Raw genomic sequence first — 26,395 nt, 5'->3', positions numbered from 1 at the left:
GCGTGGGTTTATTCAATCCAGATAAGACAACAAACGGTGATACAATACTGTTCTGTAGTAGTGGTATCAATGCTGACTTGTTAGAATATGTCCTGAGGCTAGCTGCTGTGGCTGCAGAGCTGCTGCTGAGCTGCTGCTAACTACTGCTGACTTCTGCTGACTTCTGCGTGGTCAAAAACTGATGCCTTCACTCGAGCCCAAAAATGTGGAGTGTCTAGTCACACAGCCATGAGGAGATACTGAAAATGGCTGCTCCCAGTGAAGAGACCTGCCCAGCAAGAGTCCACGCCTCCGAATAGAAAAAAACTTTACTAACAAGAACAGGGACGTGTGGCATGCAAATTCTGGCCAGCAGATGGCAGCAGTGAAAGAAATGCATGAAAACAAACATGTAGAAATAAAGATTAATAATGTAATGTACAAATAACTATAAGGAGAACAGCACAATTATTAGACTCTATTTCTCGTAAATTTGTATTTTATCTTATAGGGCTGTATTTTATCACAAGTTCAAATGGCTTCCTTGTTCATTCTAAGTAATAGATACCGAAACTGACTAAAGGCTTAGTTCACCCTTGTGACCATGTTTCATGTTACACATATTTAGAACGTAATATGAAATATGGTCAAATTCCCCAACCCATTGATCCATTGATTACTTTTGCCAGTCCCATAATGGTAGGTCCATGCCTCCTGAGGAACCTAGTGGTATTTTTGTGAACCGACTTTTGTATATAAGATACTGCAAACATTGATAATACAGCATACCATACATGCAGTCAAATTTATGGAGCTGTGCTAAAAAATATCTTATTGAATTGGAAAACAAACTGATAAATCAGCAAATAGGGTACATGAATGAAAACACAGTATGCATTTAGTTTTACTGAATTGGAAGTCATGCAAGATCATTGACTTCAGATTAAACTTTTCTAAAGTAACTACTTAAAAAATATAGAACCAAGCACACCCAAAGATTAAAATGCAAATCAAGGTACATATATTTATATGTGAGACATTGTAAAATAAACAGCAGTGATAACACAAAATTACAAAATGCATGATTAGGTGTATGAAATTCTGACACATAATTAACTCGGTAGTTACATAGTCAAAAATCAAGACTGCATAACGTGATTGTTACTCAAAATAGAAAGTCATCTGCAGACATATTTTACTCTGTAAAAAGGCAAAAATTGTAATGTTGATATACTGTATAAGAGCAGTATAAATAGCCACATCAAGAAATAAATATGATTGCAGATTACTATAGTAGTCTGAGTGTTTTAGGGTTTAACCACTTGCCTACAAGAAAAAAGTCCATCAGACAAACCGATCGTGTGTGGTTCCCATCGGAAATAGAACATGTTTTAAATTTTGGAAAAAAAAAACGATAGGAAATTCCGATCGTCTGTGTGGAACTCCTTTGGAGAAAAATCCACGCATGCTTAGAATCAAGTCGACGCATGCTCGGAAGCATTGAACTTAATTTTTCTCGGCTCGTCGTAGTGTCACCACGTTTTGTACAGTCGGAATTTAGTCTGATATGATGGCGTTCCAGAATAAGAGCCACACCACCCCACCATCATTTGACGTTGGGTGGGCAGCAACTAGTTAAAGAAGCTAAGGAGGCTAACATTTAAAGCTGATCTCCACACAGATATAATTGACACAAAATAATGAAACAGTAGTAATTAAATAGCGATACATTTATTTGTTACCTGCTTCCCATCCAACCACTGTACATAAACAGCCAGACGGGAGCAGCGGTGATGCAGGTGGACGTACCCATATGTCCCCCTCTATCCACCGCTTGCTCATGCCTTCTGGGAGAGTGCAAAGCACAATTGGTATTCCGCTGTGTCTGGTGGATACAGCAAAACACTGTTTGTTGTACCGGCCACTGTTTGTTGTACCTTATTCTACATGATCACTGTAGCCAATCAGCGATTACATGGACAGTAGTAACCAATATGTGGTTTCTTGTCATTTCCACTGTGAGTGGCCCTGGTTACCACATGATTGCTGTAGCCAATTGGCAATAACATAGACAGTAGTAAACTCTGCTTTGTAAGTGCGGCACAATGGTTGTGTTTCAGTGCTTCTTCTCATAATACAAGTTAAAATGTTGATTTACTAAAGGCAAATAGGCTGTGAACTTTGCAAGGGAATTTTGCCTAACTTAGTCAAATGATAATTCACTTTGCAAAGAATACTCAATCACGTGCAAAGAAAAAACTAAATTTCTGCTTACTTGTAATTGGATGATGGAAGTTGGCAGAGCTTCACCTCATTTACTAAGCTAAAATTCCTCTGCAAAGTGAAAATTCCCTTACAATGTAAAATACTTATTGCTTTTAGTAAATCAACACCAAGGATTTAACTGGCTCATTGAAAACAGTGCACGCCCTGTGTGGTTTATATGTTACCTTAAAACTTGTTAAGTGGTAAGACTGACCACTAATCAGATTTATTGTGAATATACGCTCAATATGATGGTCAGAGTTTGGTCAGGTTTTCTAAAAGAAGATTTTGATCTTTTTGTAAATTACTTGAATAATAATCAAATGCATTTTAAATTTAACATAGAGGTGTAAATATATGTGGTTGATTCTTTAGTCTTGAGGTGATGATATAGTATGTACAACTTGATATTACAAGCCCAATTCATGAAATACCATTCTGAATAGTTGATAATAACATCCGAACACACCATTCACACTTTTTCTGATATACCTTATGTCAGTTTTTTGAGATTCTGCTGCAGTTGTTTTCCTCTGACAGAATTTAAATGCCAAGTTAAGGTCTTGTATAGAGAGGGCGAGAGAGAGAGAGAAATGTTTATAGGAAATGCTTTTAGCAATCAACATACCATAGGGTAATAAATATGGATAGTAATGTTCTTTTGATTAAACAGAATGATAGAAGGGAGAATAAATCTTCTACTCTCATTCTCAAATTTATTACAACCTAGAGCACTGATGGCAATGCCATTAGAAGATTCATTATTAAATACTAGAATTTGCTTTCTCTAGATCCTAAATCAACCTTTCTGGGCCCTTTCCACACAGAGGAAACCTTGAAATAACCAACCTCAGGGAACCCCTATTAAAAATGACTTTATCTAAAACTCTTGATACATTCAGTGGCGTTGCTATGGGGGTGTGGGGGGTGTGGACAGCACCTGGGTGACACATGCCAGAGGGAAGACACCATCAAGTAGGAACTGATATCCAACCACCATGGTGTCACCCCCATCCCTGACAGCGCACAGATCAGTGCGCCATCACCGACCACATCATTTACAGAGGCCGGTTTGGGGTGCGCACCCCAACACAATAAAAATAAATATCCTGTTCCCTTAAAGCATGTTATACAGCACAATGCTGTGTCATCTGGATGCCTGTGTCACCTGAAATACCCGCTGATCCTGCCTGGCTATACTTTCCGCTCTGCAAACTGACCACGATAATCATGGCTGTTGAGCGCTGACACTGTGATCAGTTTGCATAATTCTGTCAGCCTGTAGTTACCTGTCGCCTGTGTCCTTCTCCCCCCTCCTCCCCCTCTCCTCTCTACCTGTCTCTGCTCGTACCAGTGCCCCCCCCCCTACTCCTGCTGCTCACATATCTGCTTTTAAATACTATCATCTGCTCTGTACCATTATAATAATTGTCCCTGTTCCTGTGTTCTGGGCACAAGTTTCGGGCTGGAAGCGCACGGTCACAGTATGCACCTTAAACCGGTCCCTACATATTATGTGGTCGTTGTCGGCGCGCTGATCTGTGCACTGTCAAAGATGTGGGTGACACCATAGCGGTTGGATATGCCTTCCTACTTGATGGTGTCACCCCTCTGGCGTGTGTCACCCAGGTACTGTCCATACCCTCCTCTCCTCCCCGGCATCAGAAACAGTCCATGCACAAGTTCGCTAGCATGCGGGGGGCAGAAGCAACAGGGACCAGTCTTGCATTCGGTGGTCAACAATGGTATCCTCTATCTTTCTCTTATATGGGTTTTTAAAACTTCCATTCTACCATCTGAAACCAAAAGTGTTTAAGTATGACAAAATATAAAACTTGGAAGCTAGGAAAAGTTTGTCCTTTATGTTACAAATTTTCCTGAAATTGGTACTACTCATCAATATTAGGATTCAATTTGAACTTCTCAGATCTGTCCCAGCCATAGTGATTATGGTGTCTTTAAAAGTAATGTTCTCAAGATAAGCATTTCTCTGTGATACAGACTTTTAGACCCTAATAAGCCCTTGAATTGAAATGATCAGACTCATTGTCTCTGTTGCAGCTCTGTGAGTTTGAAATGCTATCAAGTGATCCTTTACTTCATCTGAATAATATTCAAGTAAAGAAAAATCTAGCCAGTAAGAGAAGGCTCTTTTATGTCTAGTGGCTGGTTAAAAACGTATTGCATAAAGCTTTCAGAAACACAAGAATGTCAGAATGTCTCCTTCAGAGGGCAACTGTCTCTTTTCCTAACATTTGGAGTGTTGCAACTATGGTTCTATGTCTTTTAGAGATATTTGTGTAGATAATAGGCTTTAAAGATACACATTCTTTGGCAGGGTTGGTGTGTTCTTGTATGTAATGTGCATAATTTCAAGCACTATCAAAAGCAGTTCACATTACACTGTGTTCAGCAACTTTTTTTTTTTTTTTTTAGTTGAGCTATGTGGCTGTCAAGAGTATATAGTGGCGACAATTACCAGATTTGTACATGTTGTTTTTGGCATTGGATGCTGGAATTTTTTTCTTAGACTCCTCCTACGGGTGATAAGAAGGTTTTTGGTCTAGTGACCATGCATACAGTAAGAAAAATATGCATAAAATAGGCCATGTTAAGACAGACAGTTGGATTTGCAATGAATACTATGGCCCGGATTCAGAAAGGACTTACGCCGACGTATCTTCTGATACGCTACGTAAGTCCACGGATGTGCCGTCGTATCTATGCGCCTTATTCAGGAAACAAGATACGCCTGAATTTTTCCTTGATACGACTGACGTAAGTCTCCTACGCCGTCGTATCTTGGGGAGTATATGCAACGTGATTTTGAACATGCGCGGGCATGCGCCGTTCGTTCGGCCCTTCATTTACATGGGGTCACGGTTAATTTAAATGTAACAGGCCCACTACCTTCCTACTTTGAATTAGGCGGGCTTACACTGGCCAATTGACGTTACGCCGGCGCAAGTTTGGGATCGAGTGATTTGTGAATACTGCACTTGCCTCTCACAGTTACGTCGGCGTAAAGCATATGAGATGCACTACGCCGGCATAAAGATACGCTGATCTACGTGAATCTGGGCCTATGTTTTCTTTGCTGTCTGCATCCCCATTGCCTGGGCAGATTCCCTTTATCTTCCTGTCCTGGTGATGTAAAATGTCACAGGCTTTCATTGGGGCAGATAATCAGTGTACAATCTACCCAGCAGGGACATAGAGAGGGTTGTAACTTTTCCCAGGGAAGTACTGGGTTTAGGGGCAGGTGGGCATTTGTATGTATATATATATATATATATATATATATATATATATATATATATATATATATATATATATATATATACAGTATCTCACAAAAGTTAGTTACACCCCTCACATTTTTGTAAATATTTTATTATATCTTTTCATGCAACAACACTGAAGAAATTACACTTTGCTACAATGTAAAGTAGTGAGTAGGGAGCTTGTATAACAGTGTAAATTTGCTGTCCCCTCAAAAATACTCAACACACTATTAATGTCTAAACCGCTGACAACAAATGTAAGTACCCCCCTGAGTGAAAATGTCCAAATTGGGCCCAATTAGTAATTTTTCCTCCCTAGTGTCATGTGACTCACTAGTGTTACAAGGTTTCAGGTGTGAATGGGGAACAGGTGTGTTAAATTTGGTGTTATCGTGCTCACTCTCTCATACTGGTCACTGGAAGTTCAACATGGCACCTCATGGCAAAGAACTCTCTGAGGATCTGAAAAAATGAATTGTTGCTCTACATAAAGATGGCCTAGGCTATAAGAAGATTGCCAAGACCCTGAAACTGAGCTGCCGCATGCTGGCCAAGACCATACAGTGGTTTAACAGGACAGGTTCCACTCAGAACAGGCCTCGCCTTTGTCGATCAAAGAAGTTGAGTACACATGCTCTGTGTCATATCCATAAGTTCTCTTTGGGAAATAGATGTATGAGTGCTGCCAACATTTCTGTAAAAGTTGAAAGGGTGGGGGGTCAGCCTATCAGTGCTCAGACTAAACGCCGCACTCTGCATCAATTTGGTCTTCTAAAGATGATGCACAGGAAAGCCTGTAAATAGTTTGCTGAAGACAAGCAGACTAAGACATGGATTACTGGAACCATGTCCTGTGGTCTGATGAGACCAAGATAAACGTATTTGGTTCAGAGCGTGTGTGGTGTCAACTAGGTGAGGAGTACAAAGACAAGTGTGTCTTGCCTACAGTCAAGCATGGTGGTGGGAGTGTCATGGTCTGGGGATTGCATAAGTGCTCCCGGCACTGAGGATCTACAGTTCATTGAGGAAACCATGAATGCATGATTATGCACACTATAGGGGAGCTGATTCCTACTTTGTATCACAGAGGAGGACCACATCTGAGCACCGGGAGTTCAGGAATGATTATGCACACTATAGGGGAGGCGATTCCTACTTTGTTTCACAGAGGAGGACCATATCTGAGCACCGGGAGTTCAGGAATGAATATGCACACTATTGGGGAGCCGATTCCTACTTTGTATCACAGAGGAGGACCACATCTGAGAACCGGGAGTTCAGGAATGATTATGCACACTATAGGGGAGCTGATTCCTACTTTGTATCACAGAGGAGGACCATATCTGAGAACCGGGAGTTCAGGAATGATTATGCACACTATTGGGGAGCCGATTCCTACTTTGTATCACAGAGGAGGACCACATGTGAGCACCGGGAGTTCAGGAATAATTAAACATGCTATAGGGGAGCTTTTTTTACTTGGAATCACAGACGAGGACCACATTTAAATGCCGGGAGTCCAGGAAAGATTAAACACACTATAGGGGAACCATTTCCACTTTGTTTCACAGCGGACCACATCTAAGCACCAGGAGTTCAGGAATGATTATACACTCTATAAGTAAGCCGTTCCTACTATGGTTTTGCAAATTATTGACTTGCACCCAACTGCTCGTTAATTTTTTTTATTTTATAGACAGATTTTTGCAGCAGTACTGATAAAGTGCCTCAAGAGCCTGAAAACTCAATTATTGCTGCTCTTACAAGATAGCTCTGTGCTATTAAAGCAGAACTACACTGCACCTGAGCACCACAAACCATAAATGCTATTTATGTATTTAATTTTTAATATTCAAAGAAATCTCTCCCATCCATTCATGTGTCCATGCTGCATTTTGTTGAGAAATCACTTTGAAAAACATTCTAGCATTTCTGGCGATGGCTATCTTGAGTAAAGGCAGACGATTCATGTCGCATTTACTTCCTGGAATCCATCTGCCCTTAACTCAGTCATGCAGGCAGGAGGGTGTGCTTAGTTGAGAAAACCTCCCCTCCTGAAGATACCTGGGATGTATGACATAATTTGCCTAGGCCTGGAAATCAGGAAGCAACTGGAGAAATGTAAAATGAGAAGTGTGTAATTTAAAGACAATCATACTCGCCTATGTGGATCCAGCATCAGTCCGATGCTGCATCTGCCTCCCACCCCCTCTAAGACCAAGAACTGAGCAATCAAAGATCGCTGATCACTCTGTTTCATGGTCTTCAGTGAGCAGAGAGCCGGCTCTCTGCTCTGCCCCTCCAACCAGGGGCGTTGCTAGGTGCCAAAAAGACTAGGGGCTTCAGCCTGAAGCCGGCATCGGGGGGGGGGGGGGGGGGGGGCAGGGGTTGTGGAATGGCCCAGGGTGACCTACCTGAAACACATACCCTGACCTACGTGTATGTGTATGTCAGTACACACACACACACACTGACGTGTATGCAGGGCCGCTGATAGAAATCATGGGGCCCCGTACAACCTACCTGACGGGGCCCCCTTCAGTCCCGCCCCTGGTCCCTCCTTCAGCCCCACCCCTGGCTCCGCCCCCTGGCCCAGCGACTTGACATCGGGACATGCCAATGCCATAAATGTACTGCAGAGACAGTGCTACCCATGCCGCCAATGCCATAATGTACTGCAGACAGTGCCACCAATGCCATATTGTGCTGCAGACAGTGCCACCCATGCTGCCAATGGCATAATGCCACTGGCAGCATAGGTGGCACTGTCTGCAGCACATTACGGCATTGGCGGAACGGGTGGCACTGTCTGCAGAACATTACAACATTGGCGGCATGGGTGGCACTGTCTCTGCAGGCAGCACATGCGTTATGGGCCATAATGCATGTGCAGACAGTCCCACCCATGCCACCAATGCCGTAATGTGCTGCAGACAGTGCCACCCATGACCCAATGCCATAACGCATGTGCTACCTGCTGATAGTGCCACCCATGCCGACAAATGCCATATTGTGCTGCAGACACTGTCATCCATGCCGCCAATGGCATAATGCCATTGGCAGCATGGGTAGGCACTGTCTCTGCAGGCAGCACATGCGTTATGGCATTAGCGTCATGGGTGGCACTGTCTGCAGCACATTATGGCATGGGTGGCACTGTCTCTGCAGGCAGCACATGCATTATGGGCAGACAGAGCCACCCCTCCTCCACCAAGTATAGTCCAGCCTCAGTACAGACCCCCATCTCCACTAAGAATAGACCCTCCCCTTCCTTAGTACAGCCCCCCTTATACACTAACTACAGTTATCCCTTAGTATAGGCCCCCCACTCCACTAGGTATAGTCCCCCCTCAGTACAGACCCCCCCTCAGTCCAAACCCCCTCCACCAGTATAAACCCCCTCCCTCAGTACAGACCCCCCACTAAGTACAGACCCCCTCAGTACAGACACTCTCTCTCAGTATAGACCACCCCCTCCCTCAGTATAGAGCCCCCTCCCCTAAGTACAGACCTTCCTCAGTCCAGACCCCCCTCCACTAAGTACAGATCCCCCTCCACTAAGTACAGACCCCCCTCCCTTAGTACACAACCCCTCCACTAAGTAAAGACCCCCTCTTCCTCAGTCAATACCCCCCTCCACCAGTATTGACCCCCCCTCCACTAAGTACAGACCCCCTCCCATAGTACAGACCCCCTCCCATAGTACAGACCCCCTTCCTGAGTACAGATTCCCATCTCCACTAACTATAGTCCCCCTCAGTACAGACCACACCCCCTCACTATAGACCCCCCTCCCTTAGTCTAGATTCCCCCTTAAACTACAAGGCACCCTAAGTACAGACACCCTCCCCCAGCTCAGAACCCCTATACTAAGTACAAACCCCCCTTACACTAAGTATAGAGACCCCTCCCTCACTCCACACTCTGTGCCCCTCCTCCATCTACGACAATACAGTCCAAACAAATCTTAGCTCAGCATACACAGCAGTGTCCCTCCATTGGTCTGTGTACACCTCACACCTCACTTCAGGCTCAGGCTTGGGCAGTGGACATCCCATAGTAAGCATCACCCTTTCCTCCCTCCTACCTGTTGCAGCACTCGCTTGCAGCTGGAGAGGAGACTCAGACGAGGATCGCGTGCAGCCGCGCCGCCCGGGTGGAGATCGTGACATCATCTGTGAGATGTCACTGGCTCAGTAAGGAGGAGGAAGCAGGACACACGCCAGGCACGGCTGCGGAGCTGGGCGTGTTATTCCAGCGGGGTCAGCGGAAAAAAAACTAAGGAGAGTCAGGATGGTGTTACCCCGGGCCGCACCTGCCTAGCAATGCAATTGCCCGCTGGCCGGGACTTGAGCCAGCACAGGGAGAGGTGCGGTAGTGGTATTCTTCCGCACCCGAAATAGACAAAATAGTCCCTTCCCTGCCGCGATCTAATAAAACGAAAAAAAACGGAAAAAAAAAACGGAAAATCTGAACGGGGGGTTGGGGGGTGTCGGTGGTATGGCAGTATCAAATGGTTGTGGTGGTTGGGCATTTGATCGACGTTAAGGGACACGGCTGCAGGATTATTTTTACTACATTAACTTATTGATCTGATCAGGTTGCCGGGCTCCCCTGCTGGCCGGGCCCAGTACAAAAGGGCCAGCTGTACTGGCCTATCAGCGGCCCTGCGTGTATGTATGTCAGTGTGTGGGTATGTATGTCAGTGTGTGTATGTGTATTTCAGTCCACACACACACTGACGTGTCAGTTACACATTCCATGAGATCAGCATGTAAGGAAGTTCTTAGGGACACTAGCATGTCTTTCAGGGTTGTTTCTGACACATGACCTGACATGTCCTACATACACTGACATGTCCTACATACACTGACACTGACATGTCCTACATATACAATCACTGACCTACATACACAATCACTGACCTACATCAGCCACGGTGTGCGGCGCTGGCACGCCCAATGTGCCCGACATAGAGATGCAGCCAGAGGAGGCTTAGCAGCCGCGGTGGAGAGGAGAGCCGCCGAGCAGGGATGTGGTGTGGCGCGGCGGGGCAGCCGTGGTGTGCAAAAATGGATAAAATGTAAAATGATGAGCGCAATAGTAATTTAATAAAGAATTACAAGTGCAAAAAGTGCTAAAGGACCCCCAGGTGTGACATGACGGTGGTGTGCAGCCAGAGGAGGCTCAGGAGCCGAAGAGGAAAGGAGAGCCGCCAAACCGAGCAGGGAGAGGGATGTGACATGGCGCGCCGGGCGGCATTGTAATTCCCGGCTTCTGAGCTTGCGGCGCCTATGATGGACGTTACACGTCCCGCTGTCCCAGATTGGACCAGTGGGACGTCCATCATAGGCACTGCAGGCTCCAGAAGGCAGGACCTGCTGTGTCACTCGGCGGCGCTCGGCAACAGAATGGTCCCCGCTCGGTGGCACTCGGGGCTCGTAATTAAACACTGCATGTCCGAGACTCTGGGCTTTTCGGTGGCCCATTCAGGGCTCCAGTCTCCTTAGCCCACCCCTAAAGACGCCACTGCCTCCAACGCTTACTGGAGTGCTGGGATGTAAAGGGGGTGGAAGTGGCTCGCTCAGGCTCTCATTGGCATGCTGTGAGGCTGAGGCAGCTGCCTCTCAGGGATTTGGGAGGAACCCTAAATTTAAGTCAGGATCTCTCCAAAGTCTGGACTTGCTGAGTGACATCATCTGACAACAGATTTTAGTCCGCTGCTGGCTGAATACAGGCCGCAGGAGTTCAGAACTAAATTCAATTCTGTGACCCACTGGCGAAGAACAGCTTTGAACCTACTTTTCCTTTAAAACAAGTAAAGATGATATGCTTTCCTATCTATTTACTAAAAGAATAACAATTAAAAAATATTCATTAAAAAAATTATTAAAAATAGTCAATGTTGGTTGACAGAATGAAGTTAAGACAAGTGATAAAGTCTAAGGTAAAATATTACTGAAATTCTGGGATACTAGCTGTAGTGATTTCCCTTTACAAGTCCCTGAAATAATTTACCTACATTTCCAGTCTATTTTTACACCTGATTTGCATTGAATGTCAGTAGATGTTTTTCCATAATAAATTAAAAACCCATGGTTATCATCCACACATCTGTTTTCAGTTTGGTCTTTTCTAGGGAATCCCTCTGACATTTCTTACGCTGTATAAAGTGCACATGCCTGAGATTGAGGTGAGAAGGTGGTTGTAAGTAATTATTGTGACATTTTAGGATTAGCTACAGTGAAGCGTGTCTCTATAGAGTAATAGTTTAAAAATATAATAACTTGGCATTTAATATGTGACTTGTCCCACTTTTTCTCTGTGGCGCTAACCACCTGAACACTCATGAAAAAACGTTTTATTGAAGTTGTATGTTAGTATTCAGAAGACTGGGGTACTCTGAACAATTTTGTAGATTTACCAATTTAGTAATAGCAAAGAAAATAGCAGACCCTAGATTTTAAATGTTTACATAAAATAGGTTCTACCTGCACACTATTCAAATATTGATTTGAAGTTGTGGTAAATTAAGGGGTGTACTTACTTTTTTACATATGCCAAATCTGCATTTTTGTTAATTTAGATCATAAAAAAAATACACCATGTTAATTGTTTGTGTCGCATATCACCTATACCCGTAGGCACACTTTGAATAAAGAACAGGGCCCAGATTCACGTAGGAGGGTGTATCTTTGTGCGGGCGTAGCATATCCTGATACGCTACGCTGCCGTAACTTAGAGAGGCGAGTACCGTATTCACAAAGAACTTGCGCCCTAAGTTATGGCGGCATAGCCTAAATGGGCCGGCGTAAGCCCGCCTAATTCAAACTGGCTGGTAGGTGGCGTGTTGTATGGTAATGAATCGTGACCCCACGTAAATGACGCACCTTACGAACCGCGCATGCTCAGTATCACGTAAAATTTTCTCCCTAACTTACGCCGGCTCAATGTTTAGTCGATGTGAACGTAACCTACGCCCATCCCCATTCACGGATGACTTACACAAACGACGTAAAATACGACGCTGCTCCAACGTTTCCGACGTCCATACCTAACGTGACTTACCCCTGCTTTATGAGGGATAAAGTTACGCCGGTCAAACGCCTTACGTAAACAGCATATTTTAATACACCGGGCGCAAGTACGTTCGTGAATCGGCGTATCTAGCTCATTAGCATATTCGACGCGGAAATATACGGAATCGCCCCTAGCGGCCAGTGTAAATATGCACCCCAAGATATGACGGCGTAGGAGACTTACGCCTCTCGTATCTTGGCAACCGTGAGGCGTATCTGATTCTATGAATCAGGCACGAAGATACAACGGCGCACATTCGGACTTACGACGGCGTACGTGGAGATACGCTGTCGTAAGTCCTTTGTGAATCTGGGCCCTAATGTTTACCTGTTCAAATATGTTAAAAAAAGTAATCGGTTTCCATTTGGTGTTCTTCATTTTTAAATGACTGTACAGTATATAATCAGTGGTGGCCAGTGGAATTTTTTCTTGGGGGGGCGGCAAACAGTGTTACACCCCCCCGGTCAGTCGGTTGGTCGGTAGCACTTACCCCATCACTGGCAGCTTCCCCTGCTCAGCGGCGGCTTCCCCTGCTCGGTGGCCCCCCATTCTCCTGTTGTTCTCCTGCGGCCTCTCATTCTCCGGGTCATCACGGTAGCTTCCTTTTTCTCCCTACTCCTTGGCGGCCTATCGGGGGTCTTCTCTTTTCGGCCAATCGGAAAACGGGTCTCACCCTCGCTTCTGATTGGCCGGATTAAGGATCAGTGTTTCAACAGCGAATATTCATTTTCTGTTGTAACAGACCTGGGTGGGATCGGAGTGCATCCTCTGTGTCCCGAGCCCCTCCCAATTTTGAAGCCTTTTAGAGCCTCTGAAAGGGGCCGGATACATGAATTGGGGTAATTGCATATAGGGGGGGGGAGTGGAGAGAGGGGGTGGCGGCCGGGCACCCCTAATGGACGGGCCACCACTGTATATAATTATGGTACTGTGGCATGGCCAAGCTTCAGTGAGTTGATTTTTAAGCTCAACAGTGTGGATTATTTTTATTTTATGTTACTGAAGTTGCTTTTATCATACTGCTTGGTATTTTAACAATGTATTTATTTATTTGCTTATGTTTCTTAGCGTTATTTTCTAATTTAGGGCTGGTTCACACCTGAATTTGTACGATTTCTGTGAGACTCGGTGTGGTGCAATTTTCAGTCTATTCATTTGAATGGGCAGAAATTGCACTGGATAGCACAAAAAGCAGTGCATGCACTAATTTTAAAAAACACACTGCACAGAATACATAGTACTGCAGTACCAAGCAATCCGACGCAGGCAAACACACTGCATTAGCGATCTGCATTGCGGGTGTTGTTACAAATATATTGAAGCTTACAGCAGATCGCACACCCAGTGCGTTTTGAACATGGTGCCGGAAATGCACACAAATCACTGGCTTTCCTCAACGCATTTTGGTGCGAACAAGCCCTTAGTCTAATCTAATTTTGCTCCTGTACAGTTTAGCTTACAGGAGAATCTCTGGCAATCCAAATTATGCCTGCTTAATGGTGTGAATAATGTTCTGTAACCTATAACAGCCACTGAGAAATTAACTTTTAGCAGCTAAACAGGAAAGATCACTTCTAATCAGTGTGTTATGTGTTGTAACATATCAGCAATTTTTGCATCAGGTTAGTCAGTGACAACTGGTGCATTGATTGCAGCAGTGGTATTAAAGTGTATCTAAACCCAAGAACAAAATGTCATTTATTAACAGTCTTTAGATGTGGACATCACATTTGTTTTTATTTTCAGGCTATTTTTCTTTATTTTTACCTGGCGATCCTACCTGTAAGGCCCCGTACACACGGTTGGACAAAACCGATGAGAATGGTCCGTCGGACCGTTTTCATCGGTTTACCTCTGAAGTGGCCATACGGCCTGATATGTGTACACACCGTCAGTCCAAAATCTGATCGGGTCAGAACGCGGTGACGTCAAACACACAACGTGCTGAATAAAACGAAGTTCGATGCTTCCAAGCATGCGTCGACTTGATTCTGAGCATGCGCGGGTTTTGAACCGATGCTTTTCTGTACTAACCATCGGTTTGGTCCGATGGGGCAGCAGTCTATCGGTTCGGTTTTGAAGCATGTTTTAAAATTTTGGACCGAAGGAAAACAGACCGATGGCCTATACACACGGTCGGTTTGGTCCGATGAAACTGAACTTCGGTTCATTCTCATCGGTTTGGTCCGACCGTGTGTACAGGGCCTAAGACGTTTCCTGTTCTAGGATCACAACGCAAGATGTCACCTGGGAGGTCATCCTAGAACATGACTACAGAATACTAACCTCTCCCCCAATGCACCACCTCATCCCCAAAATTTAAGGGAGAAGAGGTTGTAGTCCACCTGGGCAACCTCCTAAAGTTTCAATGCAGCAAAGGCACAAGAAGTTATCAGCTCACAAGATTTCTGGCAGGATCAACTGAAACCTTTTTGCACTTGTCAAGCAAATATAACAGAAAACTTTTAATGCTATATTCAACAAGCCAAACAGGAACAAAGAAATAAAGTTTATTGTTAGTGATTACATACCATTTAAATCATTTCAATATGTAGTTTTAGTGGATGATTGGATCAAAGGCAGAGGAAATGAATTTATCATCACACAGAAAAAATGAATTTATAACCAAAACATCTTTTTATATCCCTTAGCCATGGTTCACATCTGTGCGTGCACAAGTGCATTCAACAGTCTTCCCTAAATTTCTGACCCCTCTGTAAAAACACATTGCACTGAATTGCATGGTGTTGAGGTTTCTCATGCGTAGGGGTGCCATTAAAAATTAATGGCTGTGCGTCTGGTAAAGAGTAGTTTTTTAGGCATGTCTGATAATGGGGAAGAGTGAACATGTTTTTTCCTGTGTTACTGGTGTCACTGGTAAACACAGAAGCCAGCAGAGAAAGCAAGTAGTGCAGAAAAGCTCCTCTACCGGCTTCTGTGTTTACTAGTGACAAGTCAGTGAGTACTGAGTTACTGTTACTTCCAATGACACCAATGCTGGGGCTAATTTCACTCCCACAATACAGACCACACACTGTTAAGTGTCACCCACTTTATTGGCCATGCCTCCAAATGTTCAGCAGGTGGCACGGGTCATATTTTTCTTCTTGATACCTTCAAGGCCTTCCTCCTAACTATTTTTAATTGTTGGTAACTACGCAAGAGATAGCGTGTCCCTGAGCCATTGCACACTGCTCAGGTTAAGGCCCCTTTCACACAGACGGCTGTTCTGCTGCAGTTAAAAGCATGTTTATTTTCTGCTGAAATTCAAGACTCCAGGCACAGCGATCAGCTGCATTTGTACAGTGCGATTAGTTGCGTTTAACAGCGGCACGATATTAAATAAAAAAACGACATGGGTTCCCCTCCAAGTGCATACCTGGCCCTTAGGTCTGCTATAGATTTTAAGGGGAATCCATACCAGACCCTTATCCAAGCATGCACCCCCCCTCCTGAACCGTACCAGGCCGCATGCCCTCAACATGGGGGGTGGGTGCTTTGGGGCAGGGGGGTGTTGATGGAGACAAGGGCCTCTTCCCGACATCCCTGGACGTTGATTGTTGGGGTTTGTGGGCGGGGAGCTTATCGGAATCCAGGAGACCCCTTTAATAATCATTATTAAAGGGGGCCCCTAGATCCCGGCACCCCACCCTAGGTGAATGAGTATGGGGTACATCGTACCCCTACCCATTCACCTGGAAGAAAAAAAAACACACACTACACAGGTTTTAAAAGTCATTTATTAGGCAGCTCTGGGGGTCTTCTTCCGATCGGGCCCCCGCTAGTAAAAGAGCTGCAAGAAGATAGTGGAGAAGCCCGGCAGAAGGAAGAAGGCACTGGAGAGCAGAAAAAGAGACCCCGAAGTCAGAAGAAGACCCCCGAAGCTGCCTAATAAATGACTTTTAAAACCTGTGTAGTGTGTTTTTTTTTACATTTTTTTCCTCCAGGTGAATGGGTAGGGGTACGATGTACCCCATACTCATTCACCTAGGGTGGGGGGCCGGGATCTGGCGGCCCCCTTATTAAAGGGGGCTCCCGGATTCCGGTAAGCTCCCCGCCCGCAAACCCCAACAACCAACGGCCAGGGTTGTCGGGAAGAGGCCCTTGTCCCCATCAACATGGGGACATGGTCCTTTGGGGTGGGGGGGGCAGCAGGGCGCCCCCCTACCCCAAAGCACCCACCCTCCCATGTTGAGGGCATGCGGCCTGGTACGGTTCAGGAGGGGGGGTGCTCACTCGTCCCCACCCCCTTTCCTGACCGACCGGGTTGCGTGCTCGGATAAGGATCTGGTATGGATTTTGGGGGACCCCCATGCAGTTTTTTCAGCGTACGGGGTTCCCCTTAAAATCCACAGCAGACCTAAGGGCCTGGTATGTGCTTGGAGGGGGAACCCATGCCGTTTTTTTATTTAAAATTTGGCGTGGAGTTCCCCCTCAAGATTCATACCAAACGCAGCTGACACAGTGCACTGCTATTACCTGCGGTTATGTGCTGCGCCAAATCGCACCTGGACGCAGTCAATTCTATTTTTTCTATTCGCACCAAACTGCAGGTAACGAAACCGCAGCTAAACGCAGTGTGTGAAGGGTGTCATAGGAAAGTGTCATTGTGTGCTTCTAGCTCCGGTAGAATCCACAGCTAAAAGCACCATTCTAACCGTCCGTGTGAAAGGGGCCTAAAAATGGGGGTTGGATTTTGTGGGTGTGGTTTAAAAGTAGCCTTCGTCAGCAAGGACTTGAAAATATGGTAATCTTAGGTCAGTATAGGGTGCATGTAGTTGTTTGAATTTTCATATTATAAAAATCCTATTATCACTTGTTGGGGCTCCTGGTAATTCCTGACATTACTAGCTTACTTTAACCTGAATAACTGTCCGGGCCCATTCACATTAGTTAACGCAATTCTATTCAAAATTCCAGGGTTTTTTCAATATGATTGGATACTATAGGAAACTTTTTTGCTTTAACTTTTTTTTTTTACATGAAATGTTCTTCAAGTGACAGCATCTGCATTGGATTTGCTTAGGGATAGTTTTTTCTGCATCATAACTAGGGGTTCTCAGATTATCAGCAAATGGAAATTAAATTGAGGAGTATTCTGCAGCAAAACCTGAATGTAAAACTGAGAAAATGAGTAGGTGGACTGTGGTCCCTGGATGCATCTCAAGACTGCAATGTACTCATGAAGCAGAACTATACTCACCTTCACGCCCATGATACAGAGTCCAGTAGCACCCTGATGGCCACTGACATCTTTGGCTAGTTTTCTTCTGGGTTCTGAGCTTTGGCTGTTCTAGTTGACCAGGCCAAAATTCTATCACTCCCACACACATGCGGAAATTCGTTCATCTTAGCTCAGTGTACAGTGCGAACAGACAGATGCAATCACTTTAATTTCATGTCTCTTGTGTATTAAAAAGCATGCCTGTCCACGGACAGAGAACGCGGTGACGTAGAAGACACCAACATTCTCAAACACGGAAGTGCAATGCTTCCACGCATGCGTCGAATCAATTCGACGCATGCGCAGGATTTCGGGACGCTGGTTACACGTCATAACCAGCGGACATGTCCGATTAGGTGTACTAACCATTGGACATGTCCGACGGACATGTTTCCAGAGGACATGTTTCTTAGCTTGCTAAGAAACTTTTGTCCGCTTGAAACCTGTCCGCTAGGCCGTACACCGCGGACCAGTTTCAGCGGACATGTTCGACCGTGTGTACGGGGCTCAAGAGCTTATAAAGCTTTAGGCCTCGTACAGACGAGGGGATCTCCGCTGGAAACGGTCCGCCGGACCGTTTCCAGCGGAGATTCCTCCTCCGGATTTTGATCCGATGGCTTGTACACACCATCGGATCAAAATCCGCGGGGAAATACATCCGCGGTGACGTGTCACGCCGTCGCCGCGACAATGACGCGGCGACGTGTGCGACGCTGGAAGGTAAGTAAGTACTTCCACGCATGCGTGGAATCATTACGACGCATGCGAGGGAGGGGAGCGGACGGATTGTTCCGGTGAGTCTGTACAGACGACCGGATCAATCCGCTGGACACGATTCAAGCGGATAGATTTCTTAGCATGCTAAGAAATTTCTATCCGCTTGAAATCGATCGGCCGGACGAATCTCCGCGGATAAATATCCGCTAGGCCGTACAGACGACCGGATTTGTCTGCTGGAACTGATCCGCGGATAGATCCGGTCGTGTGTACGAGGCCTTATTCTAAGCAAATACCCATATTTTTTTTTTTTTATTGTTTTTATTAAAGTATTTTACATAGTACTAAAGAAAACAAAAACAAACAAAACAAAGCACATATAGCTGCAAATACCCATATTTAGGGTGGAACTTAAAGCATTTGCCCCAACCTCAGCTGATAAAAATTATATTGCTTCTTTTATTTTTCTAAGGGATTCGTATATAATTTTTTTTATATATACTATTAAATTGCTCTGTATTAAATCTTTGGCTTTGTTTTGCAGATCGAGGATGCAGCCAGTCAGGGATCAAAGTTTGCGGGGATAGTACAAGGATACTACTTTGCAAAAGACCTGCCCTACAGCCCATCTGATAGCCTGAGTCAAACAAGTGCTCCTGAATTCCCATCCATCAATAAAGCATGCAGCGATACAGAAGATAATACTTCAGCTGATAAGAAGTCAGATTGCACTAATGGAAGCACTTCACCAGCAAAGAAGACGGAAAATGATGAACAGTCCAAAGCAGTCGATGGGCTGGATTTTATTGAGCAGCAAAAAGTGGAGTCTACAGCTCCAAATAAAGGAGATCAATTGGAAGAGCTCAATTTCAAGGTTTCAAATGAGGATGTATTCGTTCATGACAAGATAACAACTGAGACTACGCCATCTGATAATTGCAGCATTAGAAGTAAGTACAGAAGTCATTAGGAAATAGATAGTAGGTTTCAGTTCGCTTTTTGGGACTAGGAAGGCTAAACGGTTCTTTTTCGTCTAGGCTTCTGTAACCTCACCTGAAAAGTTATTGCAGTACGCAATTGAATTTGTTTTTGCTACCAAGCAGGCAGACTGATCTTTCATAGATTTGGTTACATTCCTATATGGACAGGTCCATCAGCTGATCCTGAGTTTTAGTTCTGGATTATATGGAAGGCTATATCATCGGTCATCTGTAAAAGTAACAAGAGTCTTTTTTATAGACTCCGACAGAATTTTACACCCCAGTCCTACCCTCCTAGCCATCTTGGCGCCATATATTTACCCCTACATATTAAATTGGTCATATCCGACTATATGCACAGGACCCTATATGATTGCACTTTCCATCAAATCAGTTTGATTACAGTTTGAATACTAAGCAGGTAAGAAAGTCATATACTTTGGCAATCGCGGGTGAGTTTAGCTTTATTCAATCCAATTTGCCACATCATTTTTTTGGTATGGTTAGTTTAACCACTTGCTTACTGGGCACTTAAACCCCCCTCCTGCCCATACCAATTTTCAGCTTTCAGCGCTGATGCATTTTGAATGACAATTGCGCGGTCATACAACACTTTTGGTGGTATTTGATCACCTCTGCGGTTTTTATTTTGTTATAAAATTTTGCAAACAGGTAATTTTTCTCCTTCATTGATGTATGCTAATGAGGCTACATTGATGGTCACTGATGGGCTGCACTGAAGGGCACCGATGGGCTGCACTGATGGGCACCGATGGGCACTGATAAGGCGGCACTGGTGGGTACTGATAGGCAGCACTGGTGGGCACTGCTAGGTGGCACTGGTGGGCACTGAGAGGTGACACTGAGAGGTGACACTGAAGGGCATTGATAGGTGGCACTGGTGGGTACTGAGAAGTGGCACTAACAGGTGGCATTGATAGGTGGCACTGATAGCTGGCAGTGATGGGCACTCATAGGTGGCAGTGATGGGCACTGATGGGTGGCAGTGATGGGCACTGATGGGTGGCAATAATGGGCACTGATTGGCACTGGTAGGTTACGCTGATAGGCACAACTGCTAGGTGGCACTGATGAGGCACTGATTGGCACCAATGGTGCGCATTGATAGGTGGCACTTGTGGGCGTTGATAGGTAGCACTAGTGGGCACTGTGGACAATGGCAGGTGGCAATGGCAGGGGGTATGGATTTCACATATGAGGCAGATGTGCCTCCTTCCTCTTTGTGACCGATGTCCCTTGCACATGAGCCGGTGATCGGATATTTTTCTCCTTGCGCTGTCAGTGTGAGGAGAAAAATAAATCGATTCCCGAGCTTTTATTTACATCACGTGATCAACTGTCATTGGCTGACAGCTGATCACGTGGTAAGGGGCCTCGGATCTGTGATCACCCGCCATGCGTGCCCTGCAGGGGCGTGCGTGGAGTGCACAAAGGGAATGATGTCCATTGACGGCCTCCTGGCAATTGGGGTCCGCGCTGTGGCCGTCATTCGGCTATATCGTGGACGTCTAGTGGTTAAGGTGGATATACAAATTCACCTGCCTAGAATCTTCTGCATGTGGTGGCATTCATCTGGCAGATTCATGTTATTGAGGGACATTAATATAAATAAAAAATATAAGCTATAATTCTCATTTGCAGGATGACTATTGTATGTTGTTGAGTGTAAAGGTGTGTGGAGAATCTTCATGGAAATCAAAGGCATATCATTTCTGAAATCAATATGATGAATGGCAAACACGTTTAGGGCAGGTGTCTGTAGCATTTTCCATTTTATAAATACAGCAAATATGTATGCAGGGAAGTTTTCCATATTGGCCCAATTCTCTGCTTGATTACTCTGCTTTACTACCCTCTAACTCTGTGTCTCGTCATATAGGGCTGCCCCTTATCTGTGTACCTCTTAACCCTCATTCCTTCAACCACTTGTGATATCACCTTTGCTTTCTTCTCCCATGGGTGCCATTACTTCTACTCTTTTCTAGCCTCAGGTTTTCTTCAGCCATTTTCTTGGCTACAACCACCTACACAAAGAAAGCCACTATGTTCTTTTTTTTTTCAGTCACCCCAAAACAAGTTCCACTATACTTTTAATACCCCCTGTTTTTCTGCTCCAAAACAGGTCTTTCTGGGCTCTCCACACAAACTCTTGCACACCAAGTCCCTTCACCTTAACCTCCACTCCTCTACAACAGGTTCCTTTGTTCTCCTATAGGAGAACAAAGGAACCTGTTGTAGAGGAGTGGAGGTTAAGGTGAAGGGACTTGGTGTGCAAGAGTTTGTGTGGAGACCCCAGAAAGACCTGTTTACCCCCATCTCCACAACATGTCCTTATTTTCTTTTCACACATACACCCCCCACACAGACACACACACACACATCCCCAACAGATCCCTCTGTGCTGTCTTCACCTGCCACACCAGCCCTTCTAGCCTTCTGCAACAGGCCCCTCTGTGATTTTTAGCCCCATTCCCCGATCTGGTTCCACTAAAATACACCAGAAATGAGGTAAAGCAGGCTTCAATCAATGGCCCAGATTCACAAAAGAGATACGACGGCGTATCTCCTGATACGCCGTCGTATCTCTGTTTTAGGGTCTTTCTAACTATGCGACTGATTCATAGAATCAGTTACGCATAGTTAGCCCTACGATCCGACAGGTGTAATTGAATTACACAGTCGGATCTTAGGATGCAATACCTTGGCCGCCGCTGGGGGGAGTTCGCGTCGTAAACCAGCGTCGGGTATGCAAATTAGTAGTTACGGCGATCCACGATGGTTTTTCGCGTTCGCTACGTCGCTCCTAGTCTAGTTTCCCGTTGCAAAGTTAGTCGTCGTTTTAGGTGCCCTAACTTTACACAGCACACGTATGTGCTGTATAAAGTATGGCCGCCATTCCCGCGTCGAAATGTAAAAATGTTTTGTTCTTGCGTAAGACGTCCGGGAATACGAAAGTACGCTACGCACGTCGCCGTTCGAAAAAATGACGTCACTTCGCGCAAAGCACGGCGGGAATTTCAAAACGGAGCATGCGCAGTAGGTCCGGCGCGGGAGCGCACCTAATTTAAATGGCACACGCCCCTTTGAATTACGCAGGCTTACGCCGGAGGCTGCCGGCGTAAGTTTTCATGCAAGTGCTTTGAGAATCAGGCACTTGCGATGAAAACTTGCGGCGGTGTAACGTATCTATGATACGTTACGCCGCCGCAATTCTACGTGAATCTGGCCCAATATTCCTTAGTGGGCATGCCTCACTTCTTGTTAGCAGCGTAAGACCCTTATTCCTGAAATCCACAAACTGCACATAGAGAGCTCGCCAAATGAAGAGCCCAAAGATAATAGTATAGTGTAGTATTTTATTGTAAAATCTTAAAATTATATATAGATAAATGTTGCAGCACTTTAAAACAAGATAAACAAATAGGTCAGACTTACAATGGCAGACACGTGGACGCATCGGTGTGGCATCAGCACGTAGGCCCCGCCTGACCTGTTTCCTGCACACAGGTATACGCCTACACTAAGTTCTTTGCAGGTGAAGTGGCTACAGCCCTAAAAGGCTTAATGTATAGTTATAGGACCAGATCCACGTACATCGGCGCATATATCTGTCGGGCGTAGCGTATCTCTGATACACTACGCCGCCGTAATTATTATTTATTTGAATCCTCAAAGAATGCGCGCCGTAAGTTACGGCGGCGTAGTGTATCTTTGGCGGCGTAAGGGCGCGCCATTCAAATGGATGTGATGGGGGCGTGTTTTATGTAAATACGTCTTGACCCAACGTAAATGACGTTTTTTTTCAACTGCGCATGCGCCGTCCGTGGGGATATCCCAGTGTGCATGCTCGAAATTAAACCGGAAGAAGCCAATGTGACGTCATTCTACGCAAAGCCCTATTCGCGGACGACTTACGCAAACGACGTATAATTTTTAAAATTTGACGCGGGAACGATGGCCATACTTAACATAGGATACGCCTCATATAGCAGGGGTAACTATACGCCGGAAAAAGCCGAACGCAAACGACGTAAAAAAATGCGCCGGCCGGACGTACATTCGTCGATCGCCGTATCTAGCTAATTTGCATACTCAACGCGGAATTCGACGGAAACGCCACCTAGCGGCCAACGTAAATATACACCTACGATCCGACGGCGTACTAAGACGTATGCCTGTCGGATCGATCCTTCATTCCGTGGTATCTTGTTTTGTGGATACAAAACAAAGATACGACGCGGGAACTTTGAAATTACACGGCGTATGAATAGATACGCCGGCGTAATTCGTTTGTGGATCTGGCCCATAGTCTGTAAACTGTTATTCATAACAATGAAAATTATATTCATACCTTACATTTTTGTTTTCCAGAAACTGAGATTTTGGCTCTTTTTAATAAGCCAAAAATGCAGCAGAGGTACAGAAAGTATTATACTGTGAATATCCCAATGAAGATCTCCAAGGATAAGAGCACCATCAATGGCCTGGAAGCCAACTGGTTGGAGCACATGACGGATCATTTCAGGAAAGGATGCTCACTAGTAAATGCCGTCTTCTGTCTCGGAATGGTAAATGGTATGGAATTTTGCATTTGCCAGATATTTCCTTTTTTGCTTTTTTCAAAGTTTTTCATTTGTATAATAGTCTTCTGATAGGAAGTAAGATGTTGAATCCCAGTTGTAAACTCAAGTATGTATTTTCTCACTTTGCAGGATCCCTAACTAACTATGGAAACAGCAGGGGATAAATTGCATTGATAAAGTCAGTGCAAAGTCAAGCACATATTGTAACACCAAAGAAACAGTACTGTATTTCTCAAATTATGAGTTATTTATATAAAGGGGCAAGCTTCAAATCACAACTTGCTGAAGAGAAATTAAAGTGGCTTGAAACCCAAAACCAAAATTGGAACATCTTGCAGCTTAACAACCCTTAGGCCTCGTACACACGACTCGTCGTAAATGAAACATCGTTTTCCTCGACGAGTTCCTTGTCAGGCTTGTGGAGAAACTTGACAAGCTTTCTTTGCGTACACACTGTCAAGACCAAATCTCCTCGTTCTCAAACGCGGTGACATACAACACACAACGTGCTGAATAAAACGAAGTTCAATGCTTCCAAGCATGCGTCGACTTGATTCTGAGCATGCGTGGGTTTTGAACCAATGCTTTCTGTACTAACCATCGGTTTGGCCCGATCGGGCAGCAGGCCATCGGTTCGGTTTTGAAGCATGTTTTAAAATTTTGGAGCGAAGGACAACAGACCGATGGGCTATACACACGGTCGGTTTGGACCGATGAAACTGAACCTCCGTCCATTCTCATCGGTTTTGTCCGACCGTGTGTACGCGGCCTTACAGCGTGACAAATGTGCTATCTCCATTACCAACTCTACTTTTATCGAAGGTGCGCTCCCGTCTCATACTTTATTCTGAGCATTCGTGGATTTCTTAGCATACACACGAACGTGTTTCTCGTCGAAAACCAGCCCGATGAGGAACACGACGAGGAAATTGAGACTCCCGTCGAGGAAAAAGAGAACTTGTTCTCTTTTTTTTCTCGTCGAGTTCCTCGACAGTTTTCTCGATGAAAAGCATACACACGACCGTTTTCCTCGGCAAAAAAGCTCTGCCACCAAGTTTCTACACGACCGTGTATAGGCCTCGTACACACGGTCGTGTGTACGAGGCCTATGATGTGTGGTGGCTGCATTCGTTTTTATTTTTTTCCCCTCTATTTTTACCTGGTGATCTGGCCAATAACACACATACTGTATTAGAGTGCCTACACTGGATGAAGGAGCAACAGATACACCTTTGGATAGCAGCATTGTTAACCACTTCTGCAAAACGACGTACCCGTATGTCAGAACATTGACACTAAATACCGGGGTTATGGTAGCATTTAGCTACCATAACCCTGGTATTTTCGGGAACACTGTGCGCTTCTCTTTAAGATAAAAGTGATCTCCGCGGTGGATTCGCCTCAAGATCAGAAGAATACAGAAGTTCCTCCTTCCATGGTGTGCGACCAATTTTCCTTTTCTTCAATTACCTGTAGGTACAGTAAAAATCTCTTAAAGGGGTTGTAAAGGTTTGTTTTTTATTTTCCTAATAGGTTCCTTTAAGCTAGTGCATTGTTGGTTCACTTACCTTTTCCTTCAATTTCCCTTCTAAATGTTTTTTTTCTTTGTCTGAATTTCTCACTTCCTGTTTCTCCTCAGTAAACTTGACACCATCATCCAAGCGGGGTTTAGTCAGCCAGAACAGCTTACTGAACAGCTTACTGAGGAGGAACGGGAAGTGAGAAATTTAGACAAAGAAAACAAAGAAAAAAAACATTTAGAAGCGAAATCAAAGGAAAAGGTAAGTGAACCAACAATGCACTGGCTTAGGCCCCATACACATGACCGAACATGTCTGCTGAAACTGGTCCGCGGACCAGTTTCAGCAGACATGTTCGGTCGTGTGTAGGCCCGAGCGGACAGGATTCCAGCGTACATTTACCCGCCGGGCCTTTTTCCAGCGGGCAAATATTTCCAAATTTCCATATTTTCCCGCTGGAATCCTGTCTGCTCGGACATGTTCGGTCGTCTGTACAGACCTACCGTACATGTCCGAGCGCCCGCCATCCCTCGCATGCGTCGAATGACTTTGACGCATGCGTGGAAGCATTGAACTGGCAGGGCCGCCTACGTCGCCGCGTCATCGTCACGGCGACGGCGTGGCCACGCCCCGCGTATTGTTTACGCGCGGATTTCTGTATGATGGTGAGTACAGCCATCATACAGAAATCCCCGGGCAGACATGTACGGTGGAAACGGTCTGGCGGACCGGTTTCATCGCA

General features: G+C 45.1%; 1 protein-coding gene across 1 annotated transcript in view; it reads left to right on the top strand.

The window, feature by feature from the left end:
- The window catches only part of RFTN1 (raftlin, lipid raft linker 1), a 475,198-nt gene that overhangs the window by 332,994 nt on the left and 115,809 nt on the right, over positions 1-26,395 (top strand). The window contains exons 5-6 of the mRNA XM_040352954.1: positions 19,094-19,499; positions 23,922-24,125. Coding sequence (XP_040208888.1) covers positions 19,094-19,499; positions 23,922-24,125 — 610 coding nt within the window. The remainder of the gene's footprint in view (positions 1-19,093; positions 19,500-23,921; positions 24,126-26,395) is intronic.

The sequence above is a fragment of the Rana temporaria genome, chromosome 5, assembly GCF_905171775.1.
Source record: "Rana temporaria chromosome 5, aRanTem1.1, whole genome shotgun sequence".
In the NCBI taxonomy this organism is placed as follows: Eukaryota; Metazoa; Chordata; class Amphibia; order Anura; family Ranidae; genus Rana; species Rana temporaria.
The sequence above is the reverse complement of the archived record's forward strand: the minus strand, read 5'-3'. Positions and strand labels throughout refer to the sequence as shown.